This window comes from Melopsittacus undulatus, chromosome 2 (genome assembly GCF_012275295.1).
Source record: "Melopsittacus undulatus isolate bMelUnd1 chromosome 2, bMelUnd1.mat.Z, whole genome shotgun sequence".
Lineage (NCBI taxonomy): Eukaryota > Metazoa > Chordata > Aves > Psittaciformes > Psittaculidae > Melopsittacus > Melopsittacus undulatus.
Window position 1 is genome coordinate 511,230 of NC_047528.1, and position 24,212 is coordinate 535,441.

Consider the following 24,212-nt stretch of genomic DNA (forward strand, 5'->3'; position numbering starts at 1 on the left):
GGGACAGGGGAATGGGGTGAAGGGAGAGGGGAGATGGGAGCAGGGCAATGGGAGCAGGAGACGAACGGGAGATGGGAGTAGGGTGATGGGAGCAGGAGATGGGAGAGGGGGGATGGGAACAGGGCAATGGGAGTGGGAGATGAACGGGAGATGGGAGTGGGGCAATGAGAGCAGGAGATGGGCAATGGGAATAGGGCAAAGGGTTAGGGTTAGGGTTAGGGTTAGGGTTAGGGTTAGGGTTAGGGTTAGGGTTAGATAGAAGAGGGAGATGGGAACAGGGCGATGGGAGCAGGAGATGGGAGTGGGGTCATGGGAGTGGGAGATGGGTGATGGGAGTGGGGTGAAGGGAGAGGGGAGATGGGAGCGGGGCAATGGGAGAGGGTGATGGGAGCAGGGAGATGGGAGTGGGGTGATGGGAACAGGGCAGTGGGAGGGGGTGATGGGCAATAGGAGAGGGGTGATGGGAGCAGGAGATGGGAGCGGGGTGATGGATGTGGGGTGATGGGAACAGGGCAATGGGAGCAGGGTGATGGGTGCTGGGTGATGGGTGCAGAGTGATGGGGGTTGATGGGTGATGGGACCCCCCAGTGTCCCTTATTGTGGTTGCTTTTATGGGAGACCCCCAGGGTGCTGTGGGGCTGTGGGGTGCCATGGGTGGATGTTGGGGGTGCTGTGGAACAGATGGGTGGGTGCCATGGGGTGCTATGGGGTGTCTGTGGGTGCTGTGAGTGCTGTGGGGTGACAATGGGTGCTCTCCGCAGGCAGTGGGTGCTCAGGGTGCTGTGGGTGCTGATGGGTGCCCTCTGCAGGCGGTGGGAGCTGTGGGTGCTGTGGGTGCTGATGGGTGCCCTCCACAGGCAGTGGGTGCTGTGGGTGTTGGAGGTGCTGTGGGTGCTGACGGGTGCCCCCCGCAGGCCGTGGGTGCTGTGGATGCTGATGGGTGCTGTGGGTGCTATGGGTGCTGATGGGTGCTGTGGGTGCTGTGGGTGCTGATGGGTGCTGTGGGTGCTGTGGGTGCTGATGGGTGCTGTGGGTGCTGTGGGTGCTATGGGTGCTGATGGGTGCTGTGGGTGCTGTGGGTGCTGATGGGTGCTGTGGGTGCTGTGGGTGCTGATGGGTGCTGTGGGTGCTGTGGGTGCTATGGGTGCTGATGGGTGCTGTGGGTGCTGTGGGTGCTGATGGGTGCTGTGGGTGCTGTAGATGCTGATGGGTGCCCTCTGCAGGCCGTGGGCGCTGGGGGTGCTGATGGGTGCTCTCTGCAGGCACTGGGTGCTGGGGGTGCTGTGGGTGCTGACGGGTGCCCCCCGCAGGCCGTGGGTGCTGTGGGTGCTATGGGTGCTGATGGGTGTCCCCCGCAGGCTGTGGGTGCTGATGGGTGCTGTGGGTGCTGTGGGTGCTGATGGGTGCCCTCCGCAGGCTGTGGGTGCTGATGGGTGCTGTGGGTGCTGTGGGTGCTGATGGGTGCCCTCCGCAGGCTGTGGGTGCTGTGGGTGCTATGGGTGCTGATGGGTGCTATGGGTGCTGACGGGTGCCCCCCGCAGGCCGTGGGTGCTGTGGGTGCTGATGGGTGCCCCCCGCAGGCCATGGGTGCTGTGGGTGCTGTGGGGGTCTGGCTGCGGGCCCTGGGGCTGCAGAGGTACGAGCAGGGGCTGGTGCACAACGGTTGGGACGACCTCGAGTTCCTCAGGTGAGCGGGGGGGGGACCCCAAAACACCCCTAGGACCCCCCCCATTACCCCCCAGCACCTATCACATCCTCTGGGGGGTCCCATTGGTGCCAAGGGGGGGTCCCCATTGCCCCCCCCCACTGCATCACCCCATGGCCAGAGCCTGGGTGCCCCCCCCCAAGCCTGGGTGCCCCCCCATGTGTGTGCCCCCCCCCAGTGACATCACGGAGGAGGACCTGGAGGAGGCCGGAGTGCGGGACCCAGGCCACAAACGTGTCCTCCTGGAGAGCCTCCAGCTCCGCAAGTAGCGGATCCTGCATCCGGCAGCATCCTGGATCCCGGATCCGCATCCCATTGTACCGGATCCGCATCCCATTGTCCTGGATCTGCATCCCATTGTCCTGGATCCACATCCCATTGTCTTGGATCCGCATCCCATTGTCCCGGATCCGCATCCCATAGTCCCGGATGCGCATCCCATTGTCCCGGACCCCACCAGCACCACCAGCACCACCAGCACCAGCCCCCCCATCCTGCGCGCTGGGCAATGGGGGTTTGGGGATGCAGGGGGGGGGTTGGGGGTGCTGGGACCTGGTCAGACAATTTCAGGGGGTCCCATATGGGGCTCCCCTTGGTTAAGTTATTTCTTATTTATTGGGGGGTCCTGGGGGGGGGTTGGGGTGACCCCCACTCCCCCCCCCCCGGCCCTTAGGGGGCCCCATAGCCCCTTGCACCCAGGGAGGAGGAAGCTCTGAGCAATGCTGTGGCTCAGCACAAGTGCCTTCATGATGGGATGTGGGAAACGGGAGATGGATGGGATGGGATGGGATGGGATGGGATGGGATGGGATGGGATGGGATGGGATGGGGGTGCTCTACCAGCCCCCATGGGTGACACCAGGGAGACCTCAAGAGTGCCCGTTCCCACCCACAGGTTCCCATCACCACCCATTGGGTCCCCACAATCACCTATGGGGTCCCATCCCCACCCATGGGGTCCCATCATCACCAATAGGGTCCCATCCCCACCCATGGGGTCCCACCACAGTGAGCCCCACCAGTGCCTTCACCCAACACCCCCTCCCATCACCACCAGTGCCTTGGGGTGCCCCCCCCCAATTCCCAGTTTGCCCATCAGGTACTGTTTACTGGATCCGTCCCCTCCTGGGGCTGCATCACCCCTGGGGGCAGCAGGGCTGGAACCAGGACCCCCAGCATGGGTGCTCCCCAGACCCCCCCATGGGTGCTCCCTGGGCATCCCCATGGGTGCTCCCCAGACCCCTCCATGGGTGCTCAGTCCCCCCCTCACCAAGTGCCCTTTAAGGGGGGTCCCCAGGGAAAGGGTCTCCCTATAATGGGGGGGTCTCCAGGGTAGGGGATGCTCAGGATAGGGGGTGGGGGTCACCACCAATGTGTCCCCCCCAGGCTCTCCCTGTCCCCATGGATCAATGGGGGGTGATGGAGGGTGATGGGTACTCCCAACCCCCCCCCATCTCCCCCCTCCCTTCATCGGGCCCCCCCCCCCCCCCCCGTGTCCCCCCAGTTCTGCTCCGGCTGAGATGAAGGATGGGCCCGACACCCCCCCCCCCCCCCCCGCACCCCCTTTGGTGTGAACTTGACCCAGTAAAGCCTCGAGTCGTGTCCATGTCCGTGTCCGTGTCCTGGGATCTGAGGGGATTCCCTGTGGGTCAATGGGATGATCCCACCCGGAGATTCCTGGGATTGAGGGGGGGGATGGGGAACTGGGAACCGGAGTGGTCCAGGAGCCTCTGCACTGGTTGCACTGGTGCCACAATGGACAGGATGCTCCAGACTGGCTGTACTGGGACCAGTATGGTCCAGGACCCTCCAAACCGGCTGTAGTGGTCCCAGCATGATGGGGACTCTCAGTAATGGCCACACTGGTCCCAGTATAGTGATGCTCTAGAATGTCCACGTTAGGGTGAGGACCCTCCGGACTGGCCATACTGGTCTCCACACTGGTTTTACTGGTCCCAGCACCATGTGAGAGACCACTGCGGTCCCACTATGGGGGGGGCTGCCCAAGGGGGGGGTCCCTGGGACAGGGGGACCTGGGGGCGGAGCAGCGTCAGTGGAGGGAGGAGGGGTCCGTGGGGGGTCATTGAGGGGGTCCCTGGGGGGGGGGGGGGGCTGGTGCCTCATCAATAAATTAAGTTTATTGGATTAACGCCATTTGCAAACAGGGCAATAAATTACAACCGGTTAAAAACCACCCCACCCCCCCCCGCACCGGAGGGGCCCGACCCCCCCCCCCCCCCCCGGTGTGTGTGTGTGTGTGTGTGTCCCACCCCCGGACCCCCTCACATGGGCACTGCGGGGGGGGGTCCCACGGGTGGTCCGGGGGGGTCCATCCCACTCCAGCCCCATCCAGGGGGGGATTTGGCACTGGGGGGGGGGGGGGGGGGGCAGTGTCTGCTCCGAGTGCCCCCGTTCCCATTGGCATCACCCGCGGTGCTCCCGGTGAGCAGACCCCATTGCCGCGGGGGGGGGGGGGTGTCCCGCTCGGCTCCCTGCGCCCCCCCATCCCTAAAGTGCTTCCTGGGGGCGGGGCCAGGGGAGGGGGCGTGTCCTGGGGAGGGGGCGGAGCCTTCAGAAGGGGTTGGGCTTGATCCCCCCCTGGCTTCCGCTGGAGGGCGCTGAGGAGCCCCCCGACGGGCCCCGGGCCCGGGGGCGTGGCCAGGGAGGGGGGCGGGGCCAGGCATCGGGGCGGTGCCCTGATGGGCGGGGTCTGGATGGGGGCGGGGCCCGGAGGGGGCGTGGCCTTCAGAAGGGGTTGGGCTTCATCCCCCCCAGGCCTCCGCTGGAGGGCGCTGAGGAGCCCCCCGACGGGCCCCGCAGCCCTGGGGGCGGGGCCAGGGAGGGGGGCGTGGCCCGGGTGGGGGCGTGGTCTGGAGGGGGCGGGGCCTTCAGAAGGGGTTGGGCTTCAGCCCCCCCGGTTTCCTCTGTAGGGCGCTGAGGAGCCCCCCGAAGGGTCCTGGCTCCGCCCCCTGCCAGCCCTTGGGGGGGTCGGGGGCCCAGGGGGGGCCGCGGGGGGCGGGGCCGGGGCTGGGCCCCGCGGTGCTGTCGGGGGCTGGGCTGCTCGTGGAGCCTTTGGAGTCCTCGTCCTCGGACCCCCCCCTCGGCTCCGCCTTGGGGCCCCCCCCGGAGCCCCCACCCCCCTTGGTGCTCGCGGCTCGCTCCTGCTTGCGGAACTTGGCGCGGCGGTTCTGGAACCACACCTGGGGGGAGACAGCGAGAGGGGGAGCTGAGGGTGCTGCAGACAACACTGCAGCCAACACACTGCATCCTGAGCACTGAAACCTGAACACTGCATCCTGAACACACCTGAGGGTACTGCAACCAACACTGCACACTGCATCCTGCACTGAACACACCTGAGAGCACCTGAGAGCGCTGCAGCCAACACTGCACCCAACACTGCACACTGCAACCTGAGAGCACTGCACCCAACACACTGCAACCTGAGCACACCTGAGAGCGCTGCAGTCAACACTGCACACTGCATCCTGAGCACTGCATCCTGAGCACTGCATCCTGCAGCCTGAGCACTGCACCCAACACAACTGAGAGCACTGCACCCAACACTGCACACTGCATCCTGAGCACTGCAACCTGAACCAGAGCACTGCAACCTGCAGCCTGAGCACACCTGAGAGCACCTGAGAGCACTGCACCCAACACACCTGAGGTCACTGCAACCTGAACCAGAGCACTGCATCCTGAACACTGCACCCAACACACCTGAGAGCACTGCACCTGGAACAGTGCATCCTGAACACTGCATTCTGAACACACCTGAGAGCACCTGAGGGCACTGCAACCTGCACCCAACACTGCACACTGCATCCTGCATCCTGCACTAGGAGCACTGCATCCTGAGTGCTGCACCCAACACACCTGAGAGCACTGCACCCGGAGCACTGCACCCAGCACACTGCATCCTGCATCCTGAACACACCTGAGGGCACTGAAACCTGCACCCAACACTGCACACTGCATCCTGCAGCCTGCACTGGGAGCACTGCACCCAACACACCTGAGAGCACTGCAACCTGAGAGCACCTGAGGGCACCTGGAACACTGCACCCAACACACTGCATCCTGAGCACACCTGAGAGCACCTGAGGGCACTGCAACCTGAGCACTGCATCCTGCACCCTCAACACACCTGAGAGCACTGCAACCTGCATCCTGCAGCCTGCACCCAACAACCTGAGCACACCTGAGAGCACCTGAGGGCACTGCAACCTGAACCAGAGCACTGCAACCTGCACCCGAAACACTGCATCCTGAGCACTGCATCCTGAGCACTGCATCCTGAGCACACCTGAGAGCACCTGAGAGCACTGCAACCTGAACCAGAGCACTGCAACCTGCACACGGAACACTGTATCCTGAGCAGTGCATCCTGAAAACACCTGAGAGCACCTGAGGGCACTGCAACCAACAACCTGCATCCTGAGCACACCTGAGAGCACCTGAGAGCACCCGGAGCACACCTGAGAGCACTGCAACCTGAGCACTGCAACCTGCACCCAGCACTGCATCCTGAACACACCTGAGACCACCCAGAACACAACACCCAGAACCCAGAGCACTGCATCCTGAGCACTGCATCCTGCATCCTGAACACACCTGAGAGCGCTGCACCCTGCACCCAACACCCTGCATCCTGAACCTGAGCATCCCTGAGCACTGCAACCTGAACTGACCCCTGCAACCAGCATCCTGAGCACTGAGCACCACGGCATCTTGAACACACCTGAGACCACCCAGAACCTGGAGCACTGCATCCTGCATCCTGAACCTGACCCTGAGCCTGAGCCCTGAGCCTGAGCCCTGAGCCTGAGTCCTGAGCCCTGAGCCTGAGCCTGAGCCTGAGCCCTGAGCCTGAACTTGATCTCTGAGCTCTGAGCCCTGAGCCTGAGCCCTGAGCCCTGAGCCTGAGCCTGAGCCCTGAGCCTGAGCCTGAGCCTGAGCCCTGAGCCCTGAGCCTGAGCCTGAGCCTGAGCCCTGAGCCTGAGCCCTGAGCCTGAGCCTGAGCCTTGAGCCCTGAGCCTGAGCCTGAGCCCTGAGCCCTGAGCCTGAGCCCTGAGCCTGAGCCTGAGCCTTGAGCCCTGAGCCTGAGCCTGAGCCCTGAGCCCTGAGCCTGAGCCTGAGCCTGAGCCAGGCCAACCCATTCCATGATGCTCAGAACACCCAAGATCAGGGCACGAGCACCCAACTCAGAGGTGCAGCCACCCAAGGCTGGGATGCAGCCACCCAAACTGGGATGAAGCCACCCAAACTGGGATGAAGCCACCCAAACTGGGATGCAGCTACTCAAGGCTGGGATGCATCCACCCAAGGTTGGGATGCAGCCACCCAAGGCTGGGATGCAGCCACCCAACGATGAGGTGCAATGAACCCACACTGAGGTGCCCCCCCCGGGCTCAGGCAGGACCCTGTCCCTGTTCCCCCCCCCCTCACCTGCACCCGGGCCTCGGTGAGGTCTATCTTGAGCGCCAGCTCCTCGCGGGTGTAGATGTCAGGGTAATGGGTCTCGGCGAAGACTCGTTCGAGCTCCTTGAGCTGGGAGCTGGTGAAGGTCGTGCGGATCCGACGCTGCTTCCGCTTCTCGTTCAGCCCCTGGGCCTCCGAGAAGAACTTGTAGGGAACTGCGGGGAGAGGGGGTCAGAGACACCGGGAACGGGAACGGGAACGGGGATCGCTCGGGTGGGTGGGCAGGGGCACGGGGAGGATGGGAGCGGGGATGAACCGGGAGCGATGCACCGGGAGGGGAGGCAGTGGACAGAGGTGGACCGGGCAGGGTGAGTAAGGATGGGATGAACCGGGCAGGATGAACCGGGATGGGGTGAACCGGGTAGGATGAGCCAGGATGGGGTGAACGGGGCAGGATGAACCAGGATAGGATGAACCGGGCAGGATGGGTCAGGATGGGATGAACCGGGCGGCCTGTGGGGAGCAGGGATGCACCAGGACGAGATGCACCGGGGAGGGGGGAACAGGGCACAGACCCGCCGGGAAGGAGGCACCGGGAAGGGATAAACCCTGCAGGGATGAGCTAGGATGGAATACACTGAACAGGATGCACCGGGGACGATGCGGGGGACGGGGACGCACCGGGATGGGACAAACTGGGACGGGATGAAACAGGCAGGACACAATGGGAACGGATGAATCGGACAAGGATTAACGGGGACGGGATACACCGGAAAGGGATGAAGCGGGCAGGGATAACTCAGGCAGGGATAACCCAGGCAGGGATGAACTGGGCAGGACACACCGGGAAGGGTTGAACCGGACAGGGATGAACTGGGAAGGGGTGAAACATGCAGGGATGCACTGGAACAGGATGCACCGGACAGAACATATTGGGAAGGGATGAACCGGGCAAGGATCAATCGGGACGGGATGCAGCGGGACGGGATGAACCGGGCAGGATGCACGGGAACCGGATGGACCGGGCAGGGATGAGCCGGGATGGGATACACGGGGCCGGTGTGGACGGGGCCGGATGCACCGCGCAGGGCAGCGGCGGAGCTCGGCTGCTCACTCCCCGCTCCCCCCGGGCCCGTCCTCTCGGTGCGGGGCTGGGGCCGGGGCCGGAGCCGGAGCCGGGGTCGGGGCCGGGGCCAGGACCGGGGGTCGCGGCCGGTGCCGTCCAGAGGCTCCTTCGTTGTCGGCGCATCCGCGGGCAGCGCCCGCGACGGCAACGAAAGCGGAGCGGGGACGGGGGGGGGGCGGCGGAGACCCCCCCGGAACCGTTCCCCCCAACAGCCGCCGCCACCGGGACCCCCCCCCCCCGGCTGTGGGAAAGCGCCGGGTCCGGGGTCTGCGGGGGACCCGCTCCGGGGCGGCGCTGCCGGGGATGGATGGCACCGGAACCGGAGGACACCGGTGGCATCGAGCCCTGACAGCGCCGGGAGTCGTCGGTACCAGGAACGGACGGTACCGGACACCGGTGGCAGCGGGCACCGAAAGTACCGGCTACCAACGGCACTGGGGACTGACAGTACCGGCACCGACGGCATCGAGCACGGAGAGCACCGGGTACCGACGGCGCCGGGAACCGACGGTACCGGGCACCGATAACACCGATTTGTTACAGTACCGGGAACCGGCGATAGCGGCACCGACAGCATCGAGCACGGACAGCACCGGGCACCGACGGCGCCGGGAACCGATAGCACCGATATGTGACTGTACCGGGAACCGGCGATAGCGGCACCGGCAGCATCGATCTCCGCCTGTGCCGGCACCGGCGGCCCCGGGAACCGACAATACCGGTGGCATCGAGCACCGATCGTACCGGGTACCAATGGCTCCGGGAAACGGCAGGACCGGGCACGGACGGCAAAGTGAAGCGATGGCATCGAGCACCAACGGCTCTGGGAACCGGCAATACCGGATACCGGCGGCATCGAGCTTCGCCAGTGCCGGGCACCGGCGGTACCGGGAACCGGTGGCTCCGCTCCCTGATAGTACCGGAAACCGACTGCACTGAGCAGGAGCGGCACCGGGAACCTGCAGCACCGGCACCGACGGCACCGGGCACCGACAGTACCGGGCATCAATGACACCGAGTCCTGACGGTACCGGCACTGATTACAACGAGCACGGACAGTACCGGGCATCAACGGCTCCGGGTATCGATGACACCGAGTCCTGACGGTACCGGTACTGATTACAACGAGCACGGACAGTACCGGGCATCAACAGCTCCGGGCACTGATGACACCGAGTCCTGGCAGTACCGGCACTGATTGAAACGAGTACGGACAGTACCGGGCATCAACGGCTCCGGGCATCGATGACACCGAGTTCTGACTGTACCGGTACTGATTGTAACGAGCACGGACAGTACCGGGCACCAACAGCTCCGGGAACCGGTGGTACCGGCACCGACAACGAGCACCGACAGTACCGGGCATCAATAGCTTCGGAACCGATGGTACCGGCACCGACGGCATCGAGCAGCGGCAGTAACGGGGACCAACGGCTCCGGAGACCGGCAGTACCTGCCATTGACGGCATCGAGCACCAGTGGCCCCGGGAAGGGCAGGACCGGGCACTGCCGGCGCCGGGAACCGACCGCATTTGGTACCGACGGCATCGAGCTCTGCCTGTACCAGCACCGGCGGCTCCGGGAACCGACAGCACCGACACCGACGGCATCGAGCACGGACACTACCAGGCATCAACGGCTCCGGGCACCGATGGCACCGAGTCCTGACGGCATCGAGAGCCAAAGGCACCGAGCACCGGCGGCCGCGTGTCGAGCACGAACAGCCTCGGAAACCGACGGTACCGGCACCGACAGCATCGAGATCTGCCTGTAGCAGCACCGGCGGCTTCGAGAACCGGCAGCACCGGGCGCTGATGGCTCCGGGCACCGACAGCATCGAGTTCCGCCTGTACCGGCACCGTCAGCATCGAGTCTGCCAGTACCGGCACCGGCAGCTCCGGGAACCGACGGCACGGGGGGAACAGGCAGCACCGGCCCCCGGCAGCAGAGCCCCAACACCGAGCACCGGCAGCGCCGGGAGCCACCAGCACCGCCCCCGACGGCAGCGAGCCCGGACAGAACCGGCCCCATCGGCCCCAGGAGCCCACGGTAAGGGTAGAACCGACCCGCGGGGGGTCCCTGAGCCCTCCGACCCCAGGTGCCCGTTACCTGCGGGGTAGGGCGCGGGTTGCGGCTCCCGCAGCGCTCCCAGGGCGCAGCTGCCGGGGCCGAGGGGGGCGCAGGCGGCTGCGGGGCCGAAGCCCCCTCGGACGGGTCCGTACTGGAAGGAGCCGGTCTGGCTGCAGGGGCTGAACTCGTAGGCAGACGCCTCCATCGCGGCCACGCAGGAGTCATAGGAGTTGAGGTAGGAGTAGTCCATGGCGAGCACGGAGCGGGCTCGGCTCCCGGCCGCCCGTCACCGCCGCCTCCGGCCCGCCGGCCCCCGGCCCGCCCCCTCCATCGGCCGCCCCGGCCCGCCCCGGTCCGCCTGGGCCCGTAGATATAGCGGCGGCGGAGGGGGGGGAGCGGACAAAGCTGCGCTCGCCGCTCGCTCGGGTTTTGCATGACAATATCTCCCGGGGCCGGCGGCAGCCACGGGAGGAGCCGCCCCCCCCCCCCCCCCCCCCCCCCCGCCCCGTCCCGGTGTTAACCCTTGCGGGGGACCCGCACCCCCCGGCGGCCCCGATGGGAGCCGGACCCGTTACCCCCAGCATCTAAATGTCGCGTCCGGATCCAGCCTCGGCACCGTCCTCGTCCTCATTCACATCCCCATCCCCGTCCCCATCTTCGTCTTCCCCATCTCCATCTCCATCCCCATCTTCAAGACCATCTAATCTTCATCCCTGTCGCCACCCTCATCCTAACCCTTATCCTCATCCCCATTGCCGTTCCATCCTAATCTTCCTCCCCATCCCATCCTAATCTTCCTCCCCATCCCCATCACCATCTCCATTCTTATTCTCGTCTTCATCCTCATCCCCATCCTCACCCTATCCTCATCTTTATCCCCATTCCCGTCCTCATCTCATTCCCACCCTCATCCCCATCCCGTCCTCATCCTCAACACCATCCCATTTTCATCCTCATTCTCATCCCATCCCTGTTCCCATCCTCACCCTCACCATCACCTCCATCACATCCCCTTCCCCATGTTACCATATTCCATCCCATCCCCATCCCATTCCCAATACCCTGGATGAATTCCAGAGCTCTCCCCCATCCCTGAGGCTCAGGCCTTTGCCAGGCCCCTCCAGCAGCACCACAGGGGGGGGATTTAGTTGGATTTGTTGGGATTTGGGGCCATTCTCCAGACAAACACTTGCACTAAAGAGGCTCGAAAGGGCCGATTCCCCCCTGAGCCCTGTGGGGGGTCGGAAAAGGGGGATTGATGCCTCTGGTCCTGCAGGATCAGCTCCTAACTGTCCTGCCCCATGTCCTGCCCTGAGTCCTGCTCCTTCTCCTGCCCCCATCCATCCCTGTGTCCTGCCCCATCCATCCCTGTGTCCTGCCCCACATCCATCCCCATTTCCTACCCTGCACCTCCTCCATCCCCTACCCCCTGCCTCATCCCCCCCTCTCCTCCATCCTTCCCTGCAGGCAGGGGCCGGTGCCGGTGGGTGCAGGCAGGGGCCGGGGCCGGTGGGTGCAGGCAGGGGCCGGTGGGTGCAGGCAGGGGCCGGGGCCGGTGGGTGCAGGCAGGGGCCGGTGGGTGCAGGCAGGGGCCGGGCTGTGCGGTGGGTGCAGGCAGGGGCCGGGCTGTGCGGGTGCAGGCAGGGGCCGGCGGGTGCAGGCAGGGGCCGGTGCCGGTGGGTGCAGGCAGGGGCCGGTGGGTGCAGGCAGGGCCGGGCTGAGCGGGTGCAGGCAGGGCCGGGCTGTGCGGTGGGTGCAGGCAGGGGCCGGTGCCGGTGGGTGCAGGCAGGGGCCGGTGGGTGCAGGCAGGGGCCGGTGCCGGTGGGTGCAGGCAGAGGCCGGTGCCGGTGGGTGCAGGCAGGGCCGGTGCCGGTGGGTGCAGGCAGGGGCCGGTGCCGGTGGGTGCAGGCAGGGGCCGGTGGGTGCAGGCAGGGCCGGGCTGAGCGGGGCCGTTGCTATCGCAGTTAATTCAATGGGCGCCGGCTCCGCCGCCGGCTGCTGCTGCTGCTCCGCTTAATGCAATTAACGGCTCTAAACTCATTAGGCTGCAGCAACCTGCGGCAGCGGCTGCGCCTGCCGGGGCCGCGCACAGCGGGAGGGGGGGGGGATGGAGAGGGGGGAGCTGGGGCCGGTCCGGGGCTTGTGGGACCAGCAACGACCTGTCCTGGACCAGCTCCTGTAGCCGCATCCTGTATCCAGCCACGTGTCCTGCTCTGTATCCATCCCTGTGTCCTGCTCTGCATCCATCCCTGTGTCCTGTTCTGTATCCATCCCTGTGTGCTGCTCTGCATCCATCCCTGTGTCCTGCTCTGTATCCATCCCTGTGTGCTGCTCTGCATCCATCCCTGTGTCCTGTTCTGTATCCATCCCTGTGTGCTGCTCTGCATCCATCCCTGTGTCCTGCTCTGTATCCATCCCTGTGTCCTGCTCTGCATCCATCCCTGTGTCCTGCTCTGCATCCATCCCTGTGTCCTTCTCTGTATCCATCCCTGTGTCCTGCTCTGCATCCATCCGTGTCCTGCTCTGTATCCATCCCTGTGTCCTGCTCTGCATCCATCCCTGTCCTGCTCTGTATCCATCCCTGTGTGCTGCTCTGTATCCATCCCTGTGTCCTGCTCTGCATCCATCCCTGTCCTGCTCTGCATCCATCCCTGTGTGCTGCTCTGTATCCATCCCTGTGTCCTGCTCTGCATCCATCCCTGTCCTGCTCTGTATCCATCCCTGTGTGCTGCTCTGTATCCATCCCTGTGTCCTGCTCTGCATCCATCCCTGTCCTGCTCTGCATCCATCCCTGTGTGCTGCTCTGTATCCATCCCTGTGTCCTGCTCTGTATCCATCCCTGTGTCCTGCTCTGTATCCATCCCTGTGTGCTGCTCTGTATCCATCCCTGTGTCCTGCTCTGCATCTATCCCTGTGTCCTGCTCTGTATCCATCCCTGTGTGCTGCTCTGCATCCATCCCTGTGTGCTGCTCTGCATCCATCCCTGTGTCCTGCTCTGCCTCCATCCCTGTGTCCTGCCCCATGTCCTGCATCCATCCATGTGGTCCATCTCCTGCTCTTCAGCCATCCCTGTGACCATCCCTGTATCCCGCCCCATCATCCCCACAGCACACCAGGATATCAGTGCCTCCTTTTAGTTCTGTATGAAGCTGGGTGCTGGCAGTGGGGACACCCCATTGTCCCCAGTGCCACCCATTGAGGGTGCAGGGTGACCCCAGAACGGGTGTCAATGGCAGCAGGAACAGGAACCTCCATCCCGGGCTCATTCCATGTCCCAGTCCCACAGCAGCATCCCCAGCACCATTCCCATCCCTTTGTGGTCACCACATTCCATAGGGACCCCTGGGATTGCTCTGGGGGGTCTCAGGAGGCCTTGGCCACCACATTGCTCCGGGGCTAAGCCAGAGCTGGGGCCTTGGCTCCAAACGGGAGCAGGAGCCGGATCCGGGATGGAATCCCTGGCACAGGCTCTGAGATTCCCGGATGTGCTGCCCGGGGCCAGGGCAGGCTGGAGGGGGGGGGGGGGGAACACAGCACTGCTGCACCCAAATACACCCCAATACACCCCAATATACCCCAATACATCCCAATACACCCAAAGAGACCCAAATATACCCCAATACACCCCAGTACACCCAAAGAGACCCAAATACACCCCAATACACCCAAAGAGACCCAAATACACCCCAATATACCCCAATACATCCCAATACACCCAAAGAGGCCCAAATACACCCCAATACACCCAAATACATCCCAATACACCCAGAGACCCAAATACACCCCAATACATCCCAATACACCCAAAGAGACCCAAATACACCCCAATATACCCAAATACATCCTAATACACCCAAAGAGACCCAAACACACCCCAATGCATCCCAATACAACCAAAGAGACCCAAATACACCCCAATGCATCCCAGTACATCCCAATACACCCAAAGAGACCCAAAGAGACCCAAATACACCCCAATATACCCCAATACATCCCAATACACCCAAAGAGACCCAAATACACCCAAATACACCCAGAGACCCAAATACACCCAGAGACCCAAATACACCCCAATATACCCCAATACATCCCAATACACACAAAGAGACCCAAATACACCCCAATACATCCCAATACACCCAAAGAGACCCAAATACACCCAAAGAGACCCAAATACACCCCAATACATCCCAATACACCCAAAGAGAGCCATTGAGGAGGGACCTGCTGGGGAGCATCAGGGATGCCCTGCCCTGGGGGCTGGCACCCAGCATGGCATGGCTCGGTTCAGCACCCCAGCACGGTGCTGCCCTGTGCCCCAGCCCCATGGTGCTGGGGATGGTGCTGGTGCCCTGGCACATGGGATACAAGGGGGGATCCCACTGGGTCCTTGGGATCAGCCTTCACAATGCGTGAGCCCCCGATCACATGTGGACACCCTGGGGCACTCCCATGCACACGTGTGAGACCACAACTGCCCTCAGTGCATACCCAACACACTGGTGCATACTGGTACATACTGGTGCATACTGGTGCACACTGGCGCATACTGGCCATGCACACGTGTGAGACCGCAACCACCCTCAGTGCACACCCAACACACTGGTGCATACTTGTACATACTGGTACACACTGGTGCATACTGGTGCATACTGGTGCACACTGGTGCATACTGGCCATGCACATGTGTGAGACTGCAACTGCCCTCAGTGCACACTCAACACACTGGTGCACACTGGTGCATACTGGTACACACTGGTGCATACTGGTGCGTACTGCTGCATACTGGTGTGGGCCCTGCTGAGCTCCTGTCGCACCCCCACAGCTCTTCCCCCCCTTTTCCCACCCCTTTCCCTGCAGCCCCAGTCCAGGCTCCCACCCCATGGCCCTGCCAGGGGATGGTGGCTTTGGGGACCCCAGCCCCAGCCCAGGCCCAGGTCCTCCCATGGAGCCAATGTGGGACTGAGAACCATGGAATGGGTTGGGATGAAGGGACCTGAAAGCTCCTCCATTCCCAACCCCTGCCAGGGCAGGGACCCCTTCACTGGAGCAGCTGCTCCAAGCCCCTGTGTCCAACCTGGCCTTGAGCACTGCCAGGGATGGGGCAGCCACAGCTTCTCTGGGCACCCTGTGCCAGTGTCTGAAACACCCCAGATCCCATTGGGATGTGCTGCTGGGATCAGGCTTTCCCAGTCCCTCTGCAGCAGAACCCCACCAACCCCATTGCAGCACTGCCCAGCCCATGCCCCCTCCTTGTCCCATGTCACTGCTCCAGGACAAGGGAGCATGGAGCTGGTGTGGAATCCTGCTGGGTCCTGAGGTCCCTTCCAGCCCTTCCTGGAGGATTGGAAGAGACACACAAGAGATGGGCAGAGAGATGGGTTTGCACTGGGTGGTCACTGGTTTGCACTGGGAGGTCACCGGTTTGCACTGGGAGGTCACTGGTTTGCACTGGGAGGTCACTGGTTTGCACTGGGAGGTCACCGGTTTGCACTGGGAGGTCACTGGTTTGCACTGGGAGGTCACCGGTTTGCACTGGGAGGTCACTGGTTTGCACTGGGAGTTCACCGGTTTGCACTGGGAGGTCACTGGTTTGCACTGGGAGATGTGCTGGTGATGACCACAGCTCCTTGGGGATGTATCCTGCCCGGCTCAGCCCCCACACACTCCAGTCATGAGTCACCTTTATTGCAATAAATACCTGTGCAAACCCACACCGTGTGGTGGCTTCTCCATGGGATCACTGGCACATCCCATCCCTGCATCCCCCTTCCCAACCCAGCATCCCAGCACTTCCCATGGGACAGCTGCCACATCCTTCCCAAGCAGACCCCCATCTCCTGCATGCCCTAAAGCCCCTCAAGAAGCTCCATCCGTCCCCTGCCCAAAGCACCCCAAGACCTCCCCAGCGCCACCACCACCCCATAAGTGCCCGTGGGGCCCAGCCCCTGCCCATCCTCACTGGCTGATGGATCTGAGGGTGCTTTATTGCCTGCCCATGGTGCCTATAGGAAGTGGGTGATGTTGTCGGGGCTGAGCGGGGTCTGGATGTCCAACCTGCGGGCTCTGCTGCCCTGCTCCACGATCTCCAGGCGCAGTGTGGGGACCTTGCCTGCTCCGGATCCCGATCCCGATCCCGGGAATGAGCTCTCCTTACTCTTGAGGAGCTGCTTGTCTGAGTCCTCCACAGCGATCCTGAGTGTGCAGCCCCTTGGCAGCAGGTCCTGCTCGTAGGCAGCTGCCAACTGGTTCACCACGCGCCGCTCTACCTGTGGGCATCAGCATAGGGCACATGAGGGGATGCTTGTGGGGCTGAGAGCTCCATTCCCACCCACAGGCATCACCATAGTGCCCATGAGGGGATGCTTGTGGGGCATCACCATAGTGCACATGAGGGGATGCTTGTGGGGCTGAGAGCTCCATTCCCACCCTCAGGCATCACCATAGTGCCCATGAGGGGATGCTTGTGGGGCTGAGAGCTCCATTCCCACCCTCAGGCATCACCATAGTGCCCATGAGGGGATGCTTGTGGGGCTGAGAGCTCCATTCCCACCCTCAGGCATCACCATAGTGCCCATGAGGGGATGCTTGTGGGGCTGAGAGCTCCATTCCCACCCGCAGGCATCACCATAGTGCCCATGAGGGGATGCTCATGGGGCTGAGAGCTCCATTCCCACCCACAGGCATCACCATAGTGCCCATGAGGGGATGCTTGTGGGGCTGAGCTTCATTCCCATCCTCAGGCATCACCATAGTGCCCATGAGGGGATGCTTGTGGGGCTGAGAGCTCCATTCCCACCCGCAGGCATCACCATAGGGCACATGAGGGGATGCTCGTGGGGCTGAGAGCTCCATTCCCACCCACAGGCATCACCATAGTGCACATGAGGGGATGGTTGTGGGGCTGAGAGCTCCATTCCCACCCACAGGCATCACCATAGTGCACATGAGGGGATGCTTGTGGGGCTGAGAGCTCCATTACCACCCACAGGCATCACCATAGTGCCAAATGAGGGGATGCTTGTGGGGCTGAGAGCTCCATTCCCATCCTCAGGCATCACCATAGTGCCCATGAGGGGATCCTTGTGGGGCTGAGCTTCATTCCCACCCGCAGGCATCACCATAGTGCCCATGAGGGGATGCTTGTGGGGCTGAGAGCTCCATTCCCACCCGCAGGCATCACAGGATCCCAGAAGCATGGAATGGGATGAAGGGACCTTAAAGCCCATCCAGCCCCAACCCCTGCCAGGGCAGGGACCCCTTCCACTGGAGCAGCTGCTCCAAGCCCCTGTGTCCAGCCTGGCCTTGAGCACTGCAGGGATGGGGCAGCCCCAGCCCAGCCACGCTCCCCTCCAGGCTGGGGTGATGCCAGTGAGCTCCATCCCTGCCTCACCTCATGTTTGATGGACCGAGCTCCATAGTGCAGGTTGTAGCCATCAGCCAACACGTCCATGACCTCCCTGTCCCACAGCAGGGTGATGTTGTGCCTCGCCTTGGCCTGTTGGGTGAGGAAGAGGAGGAGTCGTCACCGGTGCCTTTGCTGCTGCCTATGGAGGCCAGGGATGGTTCTTACCTTCTTGGCCCAGAAGTTGAGCTCCTTGTTGACCAACTGGATGAGCTCCGAGTGGCAGAAGGGCAGGAAATAGACGATCTCATTGATCCTGCCCAGGAACTCATCACGTTTGAAGTGAGCCTAAAGGGGAGGTCAGTGGGATGGGAAGGACGGGATCAGAGACATGGAATGGTTTGGGATGAAGGGAGATTAAAGCTCCTCCAGCTCCAACCCCTGCCACAGGCAGGGACCCCTTCCACTGGAGCAGCTGCTCCAAGCCCCTGTGTCCAACCAGGGAACTGGCTCAGCTTTAAGGTCCCTTCATCCCAAACCATTCCATGACTACATCAAAGGACTTGGAGACCCAAGCTCAGGGCACCTGAGGAGCCTCATCCATACCTTCAAGATGGGGCGAATGACCTTCTCCTTGAACTGCTTGGAGATGGTGATCTTGTCGGTGCTCTGGACATCCTCTGAAAGACAGGAGGACACAGGGTGTTGGTGGAAGCTGGGCCATGGGCTCCTTCCCATCGGCCTCCTGTGGGATCCAACCAGGACTTTGGATCAGCCCCGGAGCCTCCACGTGTGCCATTAACCATAACTGGTTTGGAAATGGGGTGTCCCTGCACTTGGTACCCTGGTGCAGGGCTGGGTGCCCCATGGCTGCCCCTGCACACGTTGGGTGCCCGAGGACAGCACCTGCAGGAGGTGTTGACCTGCACAGTGAAAGGGCCCCAGCTCTGCCTCTGCTCCCTCTGGAGAACTGGGAGCAGCTCCAGTGCCTAAAGGGGCTGCAGGAAAGCTGGAGAGGGGCTTGGGACAAGGGATGCAGGGATGGGATGAGGAGTAATGGCTTCAATGTGGAAGAGGGAAGAGTTTGATGGGATATTGGGATGAAGCTGTTCCTTGGGAGGGTGCTGAGGCGCTGGCACAGGGTGCCCAGAGAAGCTGTGGCTGCCCCATCCCTGGCAGTGCTCAAGGCCAGGTTGGACACAGGGGCTTGGAGCTGGATGGGATTTAAGCTCCCTCCATCCCAACCCATGCCATGATCCCATGGCAGCCCCTGCTCACACTGTGCAGCTGTGGCCGGAGTCCACTTCCCTCTGCTGACTGCAGATGGAGCCAGGGTCTGGCTGGTCCCGAATCCCAGCTCAGCCACAGCCACCAGCCTGGTGCAGCTTCCCCTCCTGCCACCCAAACCCCCCTCCCTACACCCTCATGCACCAAAGCCCATGTCCTGTGTAACACAAGGATGCTCACAGGGAGATCGCTGCATCCCAGGCGCTCTGCATGGGATCCAGGCATGCAGGGTGCTGGAGAGGACCCATGCTGGGTGCTGGGTGCCCTTCCCACCTTTGCAGCCCTCATGAGCATCACTGCACCCCCGACAGCAGCAGGAAGGGGCTCGTGGGGTCTACCCACCCCACACTGGTGCCAGCACCCAACCACGAGGTGCCAGCACCCCTCATGGTGACAGCAGCACCTCAGGGTGCACCCAGGCTGGGGTTGGGACATTGCAGTCCACTGAAACAGAGCAGGGGGGCCTTGCTTATAGGGATTTGTCCCATTTCCCTTCTCTGCTAATAGACACCACGGGGGGGTTTCAATAAGCAATGGGAATGTGCACAGCATTCCCGATGAGAGCTGGAGGAGGCAGAGGACATGGAGCTGCTCCCAGTATCCAGGTTTTCCACCCGTAACACCCACTGGCAGAGGTAGAGATGCTGCAGCAGCAGCTCCTTCCCTTCATCTCCCATTTATCTGCCCCCTCCAGGCACTGAGGACAAACTCCAGGCCATGGCTTTGGAGCATCTCCATTGAGGGGAAGGAGCTCCTGGGACGTGACTGAGGGCAGGACTGGAGCTGGGATGCTCTCTCCCTGCTGCTGGGAATGGAAATCCTCATTTATGATGGATGTGTTCCTCATTTAGCAGGAGTGCTCGTGGCATTTCAAAATGTTATTCCTGAAAGTTCAGGTCCAGGCACATCCGTGAGGGTGATGGAGGTTGGAAGATGCTGCACGAGACCAGCTCCTGCACCCAGCGCTCAGAGACAGGGAGAAAGAAGCTGGGAACTGGATTTGAAGCCCCAAAGCAAGGCTGTTCTCCTGCTGCCATGCAGCTGATGCAGGTGCTGCAGTTCCCAGGGACATCCCAGCACTGCCACTGGTGAGCACAGCTCTGGAGATGGAGCTTTTGGGAATCTGGTGTAGCCCTGATGGCACATGGGATGGGTTGGGATGAAGGGAGCGTAGAGCTCAGCTCAGTCTCCCCTCTCTTGGGCAGGTTCAAGCCATTCCCCTTGGCCTGGCCCTACATCCCTTGTCCCAAGCCCCTCTCCAGCTTTCCTGCAGCCCCTTTAGGCACTGGAGCTGCTCTAAGGGCTCTCCAGAGCCTTCTCCATACACAGCCGCATCATGGGGAGCTTCCCATCACCCAACACACTCCCAGGTGCCCTGCTGAAGATGTGTGCACACATATAGGACCATAACAGGATCTTAACAGGTCTGTGCTCACACACTGCTGTGCAATTGAGAGCCAAAGGGGACAGCCCTTGGTGCAGCATCACCACCCATCCTTCCATCCATCCACCCCTGGCACAGCAGAGACCAAGCAGGCTCTGGGGCCTCCTGGTGCTGCTGGAGGGATGCAGATGGATTGGGCCTGTTCCCAGCACTAGTCTGGTCTGGGAAGTGTTTGGAAGGGTTCTGGAAGAATGGGAAGGGTGAGGAGCTGAAGGGCAGAGAGCAGAGGATGAGGAGGGCTGGAATGTGGGACGAAGCCATTCCCAAACAAGTGATGTCCCAGAAGGAGGGCTCCAGAAGAGGACAAGCATGAAGTGAGGGCACCACAGGAGTGGCAGTGCTGGGGATGGGCTGTGGGACTCAGCACCATTGGTAAAGCCCTACCTAGGTTTTCTGCTATCCTCTTCTTGCTCATCTCCAGGGCCTCCTGGCGCAGCTGCAGTGCGTGCTGGGCGATCTCATCGCTGGCCACGTTGGAGGTCATGATGAAGATGGCATCTTTGCAGTCAATGGTCTTGCCCTTCCCATCTGTCAGCCTGCCCTGCAACAGCACCAGGGGCACAGCACAGCGTGAGCAGGAGCCATGGGATGCGGCCAGAATGTGAGGAGAAGGACACGAGTCCCATGTGTCCCCAAAGGGGATTAATTTACGTCATGGAACCATGGGATGGGGTGGGATGAAGGGACCTTAAAGCTCCTCAGGTCTCATTTCCAAGGGATACCCATGGATTCAAGCAGGAGGGAAGCAGTGACTTGCCCTATGCATGGTCCCATCCATCCCCATCCACAACATCCCTGATGGAAGCTCTGGGAAATGCCTCATGGGGTGGCTGTGCTGCTGGGCACCCCTAACTCAGCATCCCACAGCCACACAGCCCAGATGTTCACCTCCAGATGGGGCAGCCTGAGCCCCCCATGGGGCTGCCTGGGAGTGATGGGGGGGGCTCTGTGGTGGTCTGAAAGCACCACGAGGAATCCCAGTACCCCAGCCTGGAGGGGGCTTTAAAGCTCACCCATCTGCAGCCCCTGCTGTGCACCCGGTGCTCAGCTCTGCCTGTTGCACAGCAGCTTCATGGCCAAGGTGCTGGTGGTGCTGGGAGGCAGGGATGCTCCTGCAAGGCCTGTTCGGGGCTTTTGTGTTCCTTGGAAGGATTAATAACTCCATTTTTCCTTGCATAGATCACGGGAGCAGCAGCTCAATGGGAAATCAATTCCTGCAGCACGCACTTGACAGGGCAATAACCCAAATGTTAATCTCAAGCACCCAACAAGGATTTGTGTCATTGTGCTGGAGCTCAGCTGCCAGGAAGGAAACTGCCTGGGGAGCTCCTGGCTTCCCAGGCCTTCTCCTGCTCTCTCTGTTTCACCCTATGGAACAGGAGGCACAGGCCCCTTGCAGGAGGGCTGGGGCCACCCCAGAGGGATGCTGTGGGTGTCATCAGCACCACAGGGATCCCTTTGTGGCTGATCCCAAGGGACGCTCACAAAGTTCCCTCTGTTATAGCCCTCTCCCTGTTATCCTGCAGGGCTACTTGGGTTAATCTCATTGCAATTCAGCCTGTGCTTCAAGGCCAGGTTGGATGGGGCTTGGAGCAAACTGCTCCAGTGGAAGCTGCCCCTGCCCATGCAGCTGGATGAGTTTTAAGGTCCCTTCAACCCAAACCATTCCATGGATCTACATCAATCCAATTCCCAGGCTTCACCCCCACATTTCCAACCTCCCAGTGGCTTTGCCTTTGCACTGACTCCATCAGGAGAGCTCAGCACCAGCTGACAGCGCTCAGAAGGGATCATTGATGTGGAGCATCCCCCCCATGTCCCGCATCCCACTCCCCTGCCTGCAGCATGGCCTCACCTCATCGAAGAGCTGCAGCATGATGGTGAGGACATCAGGGTGGGCTTTGTCCACCTCATCGAAGAGCACCACAGCATTGGGGCACTGCCGCAGCCGCTTGGTGAGCTGCCCCCCCTCCTCGTGGCCCACATAACCCGGTGGGGAGCCGATGAACTTGGCAACCTGGGAGGCAGGAGTGGGGCACGTGGGGCTCATCCATAGGGGCACAGTGAAGCCCCCTTGGAGCTCAGCAGGCAGCACCCAACCTTTGGGGCCTTCATCCCAAACCAGTCCATGGTTCTCTGATGAAGACCCTCTCTGGGGTGCCCTGGGGAGCCCCCCCCTCTCCTGCAGCACCAGTATGGGCTGGGAGCTGGGAGCTCTGCTCCGCTCTCCTCTGCTGGATTCTCCCATTCCCTTCCCAGCTGCTCTTCCCACACTGCACAGACATGGGGTGTCAAAGGTTCCCTTCCTCCTCGCTCTCTGATCCCAATTTCCCACTATTTCCCATATTGGGAATGCAGAAGCTGGAGCAAAGCTGCTGCTCTGTTGTGCTCCCCCTTTGCCTCCCCAAAGCACCCATCTCCTGGAGAACATGGAAGCAAGCTGGGAATGGGACACCCCGGAGCTGGTGGCACCCTGGAAGCAGAGGGAAGCTGTGCACTGACCTCGTGCCTCTCCTGGAACTCCGACATGTCCAACCTGATGAAGCCCTGCAAGAGAAAGGAACATTTGAGGTGGTGGTTGAGGAAGTCCTCCCAGTTCATCACATTTACCCTAATGGTCACATCCAGCCCAGAACACCTGGGGCTGTTGTGAGGAAGAGGAAGGGGAGGCTGAGCTGAGCTCTGAGGCAGAAGCTGTTCCCTGGGAGGGTGCTGAGGCGCTGGCACAGGGTGCCCAGAGAAGCTGTGGCTGCCCCATCCCTGGCAGTGCTCAAGGCCAGGTTGGACACAGGGGCTTGGAGCAGCTGCTCCAGTGGAAGGGGTCCCTGCCCTGGCAGGGGTTGGGAATGGAGGAGCTTTAAGGTCCCTTCATCCCAACCCATCCCATGGTTCCATGTTCCGAGCTAACACAAGCATCAGCATTGAGCTGGTTCCTCCATGTGCTGTTTGTCCAGGCACTGACCAGTGCCAGGAGCTGGGAATGAAGGTGTCTGAAGCCCAGGAGCTGGGATTTAGTGCTTCGGGAAGGCCATTATGGGAGGATGCGGAACAGAAACCAGACCAGGCACATTCAGAGTTGTTCTGATCTGCTCCCATCCCATCCTGTGGCCATTCCCTGCTGGAGGATGCTGGGGACAGGTTCAGGGGGGCTTTTCCCTGCTCCAACATTCTCCTGCATGGGAGAGATGTGGGCACCTCCCAGAGCCTGAATCTCACAGCTTGAATGTGGAGCAGCCAGCTTGAAACGGTGCCTTCAAACCTGCCCCATCCCTTCCATGATGATTCCATGCATCAGCCGAGGGAAGAGCGTTACCTTTTTGATATCCTTATGGATGTACTTGGCTGTCTGCTTGGCCAGCTCTGTTTTACCTGTTCCAGAGAGGAAAAGACTCGTGTTAACCAGGCCTGTCCATCCTCCTGTGCCAACACCAGGGCTGGCACCACCATCACCAACACAAGTGTTGTCTCCATGCAAACACACTCAAGATGCTGTGAGATCAGATCCCATCCTCCCAATGTGTCCAGTGAGGGAAGAACCTCATTAAACACAGAGGTTCTGTTAGAAACCCCCTGGATCTGTGCAGAAAGCCCTTCCTGCTGCACCCTGGCACCACTGATGGGTTCTGTGTGTCCAGCCCCAGTGCCTAAAGGGGCTGCAGGAAAGCTGGAGAGGGGCTTGGGACAAGGGCCTGTAGGGCCAAGCCAAGGGGAATGGCTTGAACCTGCCCAAGAGAGGGGAGACTGAGCTGAGCTCTGAGGCAGAAGCTGTTCCCTGGGAGGGTGCTGAGGCGCTGGCACAGGGTGCCCAGAGC

At 61.9% G+C, this 24,212-nt stretch overlaps 2 protein-coding genes across 2 annotated transcripts in view; both read right to left on the minus strand.

Moving 5' to 3' along the window:
- Positions 1-4,592: 4,592 nt before the first annotated feature.
- On the minus strand, positions 4,593-10,577 carry PHOX2A (paired like homeobox 2A). The gene is made up of 3 exons (XM_034072779.1): positions 10,364-10,577; positions 7,156-7,343; positions 4,593-4,904 (listed from the first exon to the last, which is right to left on the minus strand). The coding sequence occupies exons 1-3, from the start codon at positions 10,572-10,574 to the stop codon at positions 4,593-4,595; spliced, it is 711 nt and encodes a 236-aa protein (XP_033928670.1). The 5' UTR covers positions 10,575-10,577.
- A 5,414-nt stretch (positions 10,578-15,991) lies between these two features.
- CLPB (ClpB family mitochondrial disaggregase) overlaps positions 15,992-24,212 on the minus strand; it is a 44,971-nt gene continuing 36,750 nt past the window's right edge. Inside the window, exons 9-16 of the mRNA XM_034060091.1 lie at positions 23,714-23,769; positions 22,903-22,947; positions 22,256-22,417; positions 20,785-20,941; positions 18,276-18,349; positions 17,898-18,017; positions 17,718-17,822; positions 15,992-16,593 (exon numbers count right to left, since the gene is read on the minus strand). Of these exons, the coding sequence (XP_033915982.1) occupies positions 16,330-16,593; positions 17,718-17,822; positions 17,898-18,017; positions 18,276-18,349; positions 20,785-20,941; positions 22,256-22,417; positions 22,903-22,947; positions 23,714-23,769 (983 nt within the window). The 3' untranslated portion in view covers positions 15,992-16,329. The remainder of the gene's footprint in view (positions 16,594-17,717; positions 17,823-17,897; positions 18,018-18,275; positions 18,350-20,784; positions 20,942-22,255; positions 22,418-22,902; positions 22,948-23,713; positions 23,770-24,212) is intronic.

What these genes read in the sequence shown, in the direction of transcription:
- PHOX2A (XM_034072779.1), bottom strand. Translation starts at nt 10,574, where the DNA reads ATGGACTACTCCTACCTCAACTCCTATGACTCCTGCGTGGCCGCGATG. An exon ending in ACCCGCGCCCTACCCCGCAG is followed by an intron (nt 7,344 to 10,363) that starts GTAACGGGCACC and finishes CTCTCCCCGCAG; the next exon opens with TTCCCTACAAGTTCTTCTCG. An exon ending in TCACCGAGGCCCGGGTGCAG is followed by an intron (nt 4,905 to 7,155) that starts GTGAGGGGGGGG and finishes GTCTCCCCCCAG; the next exon opens with GTGTGGTTCCAGAACCGCCG.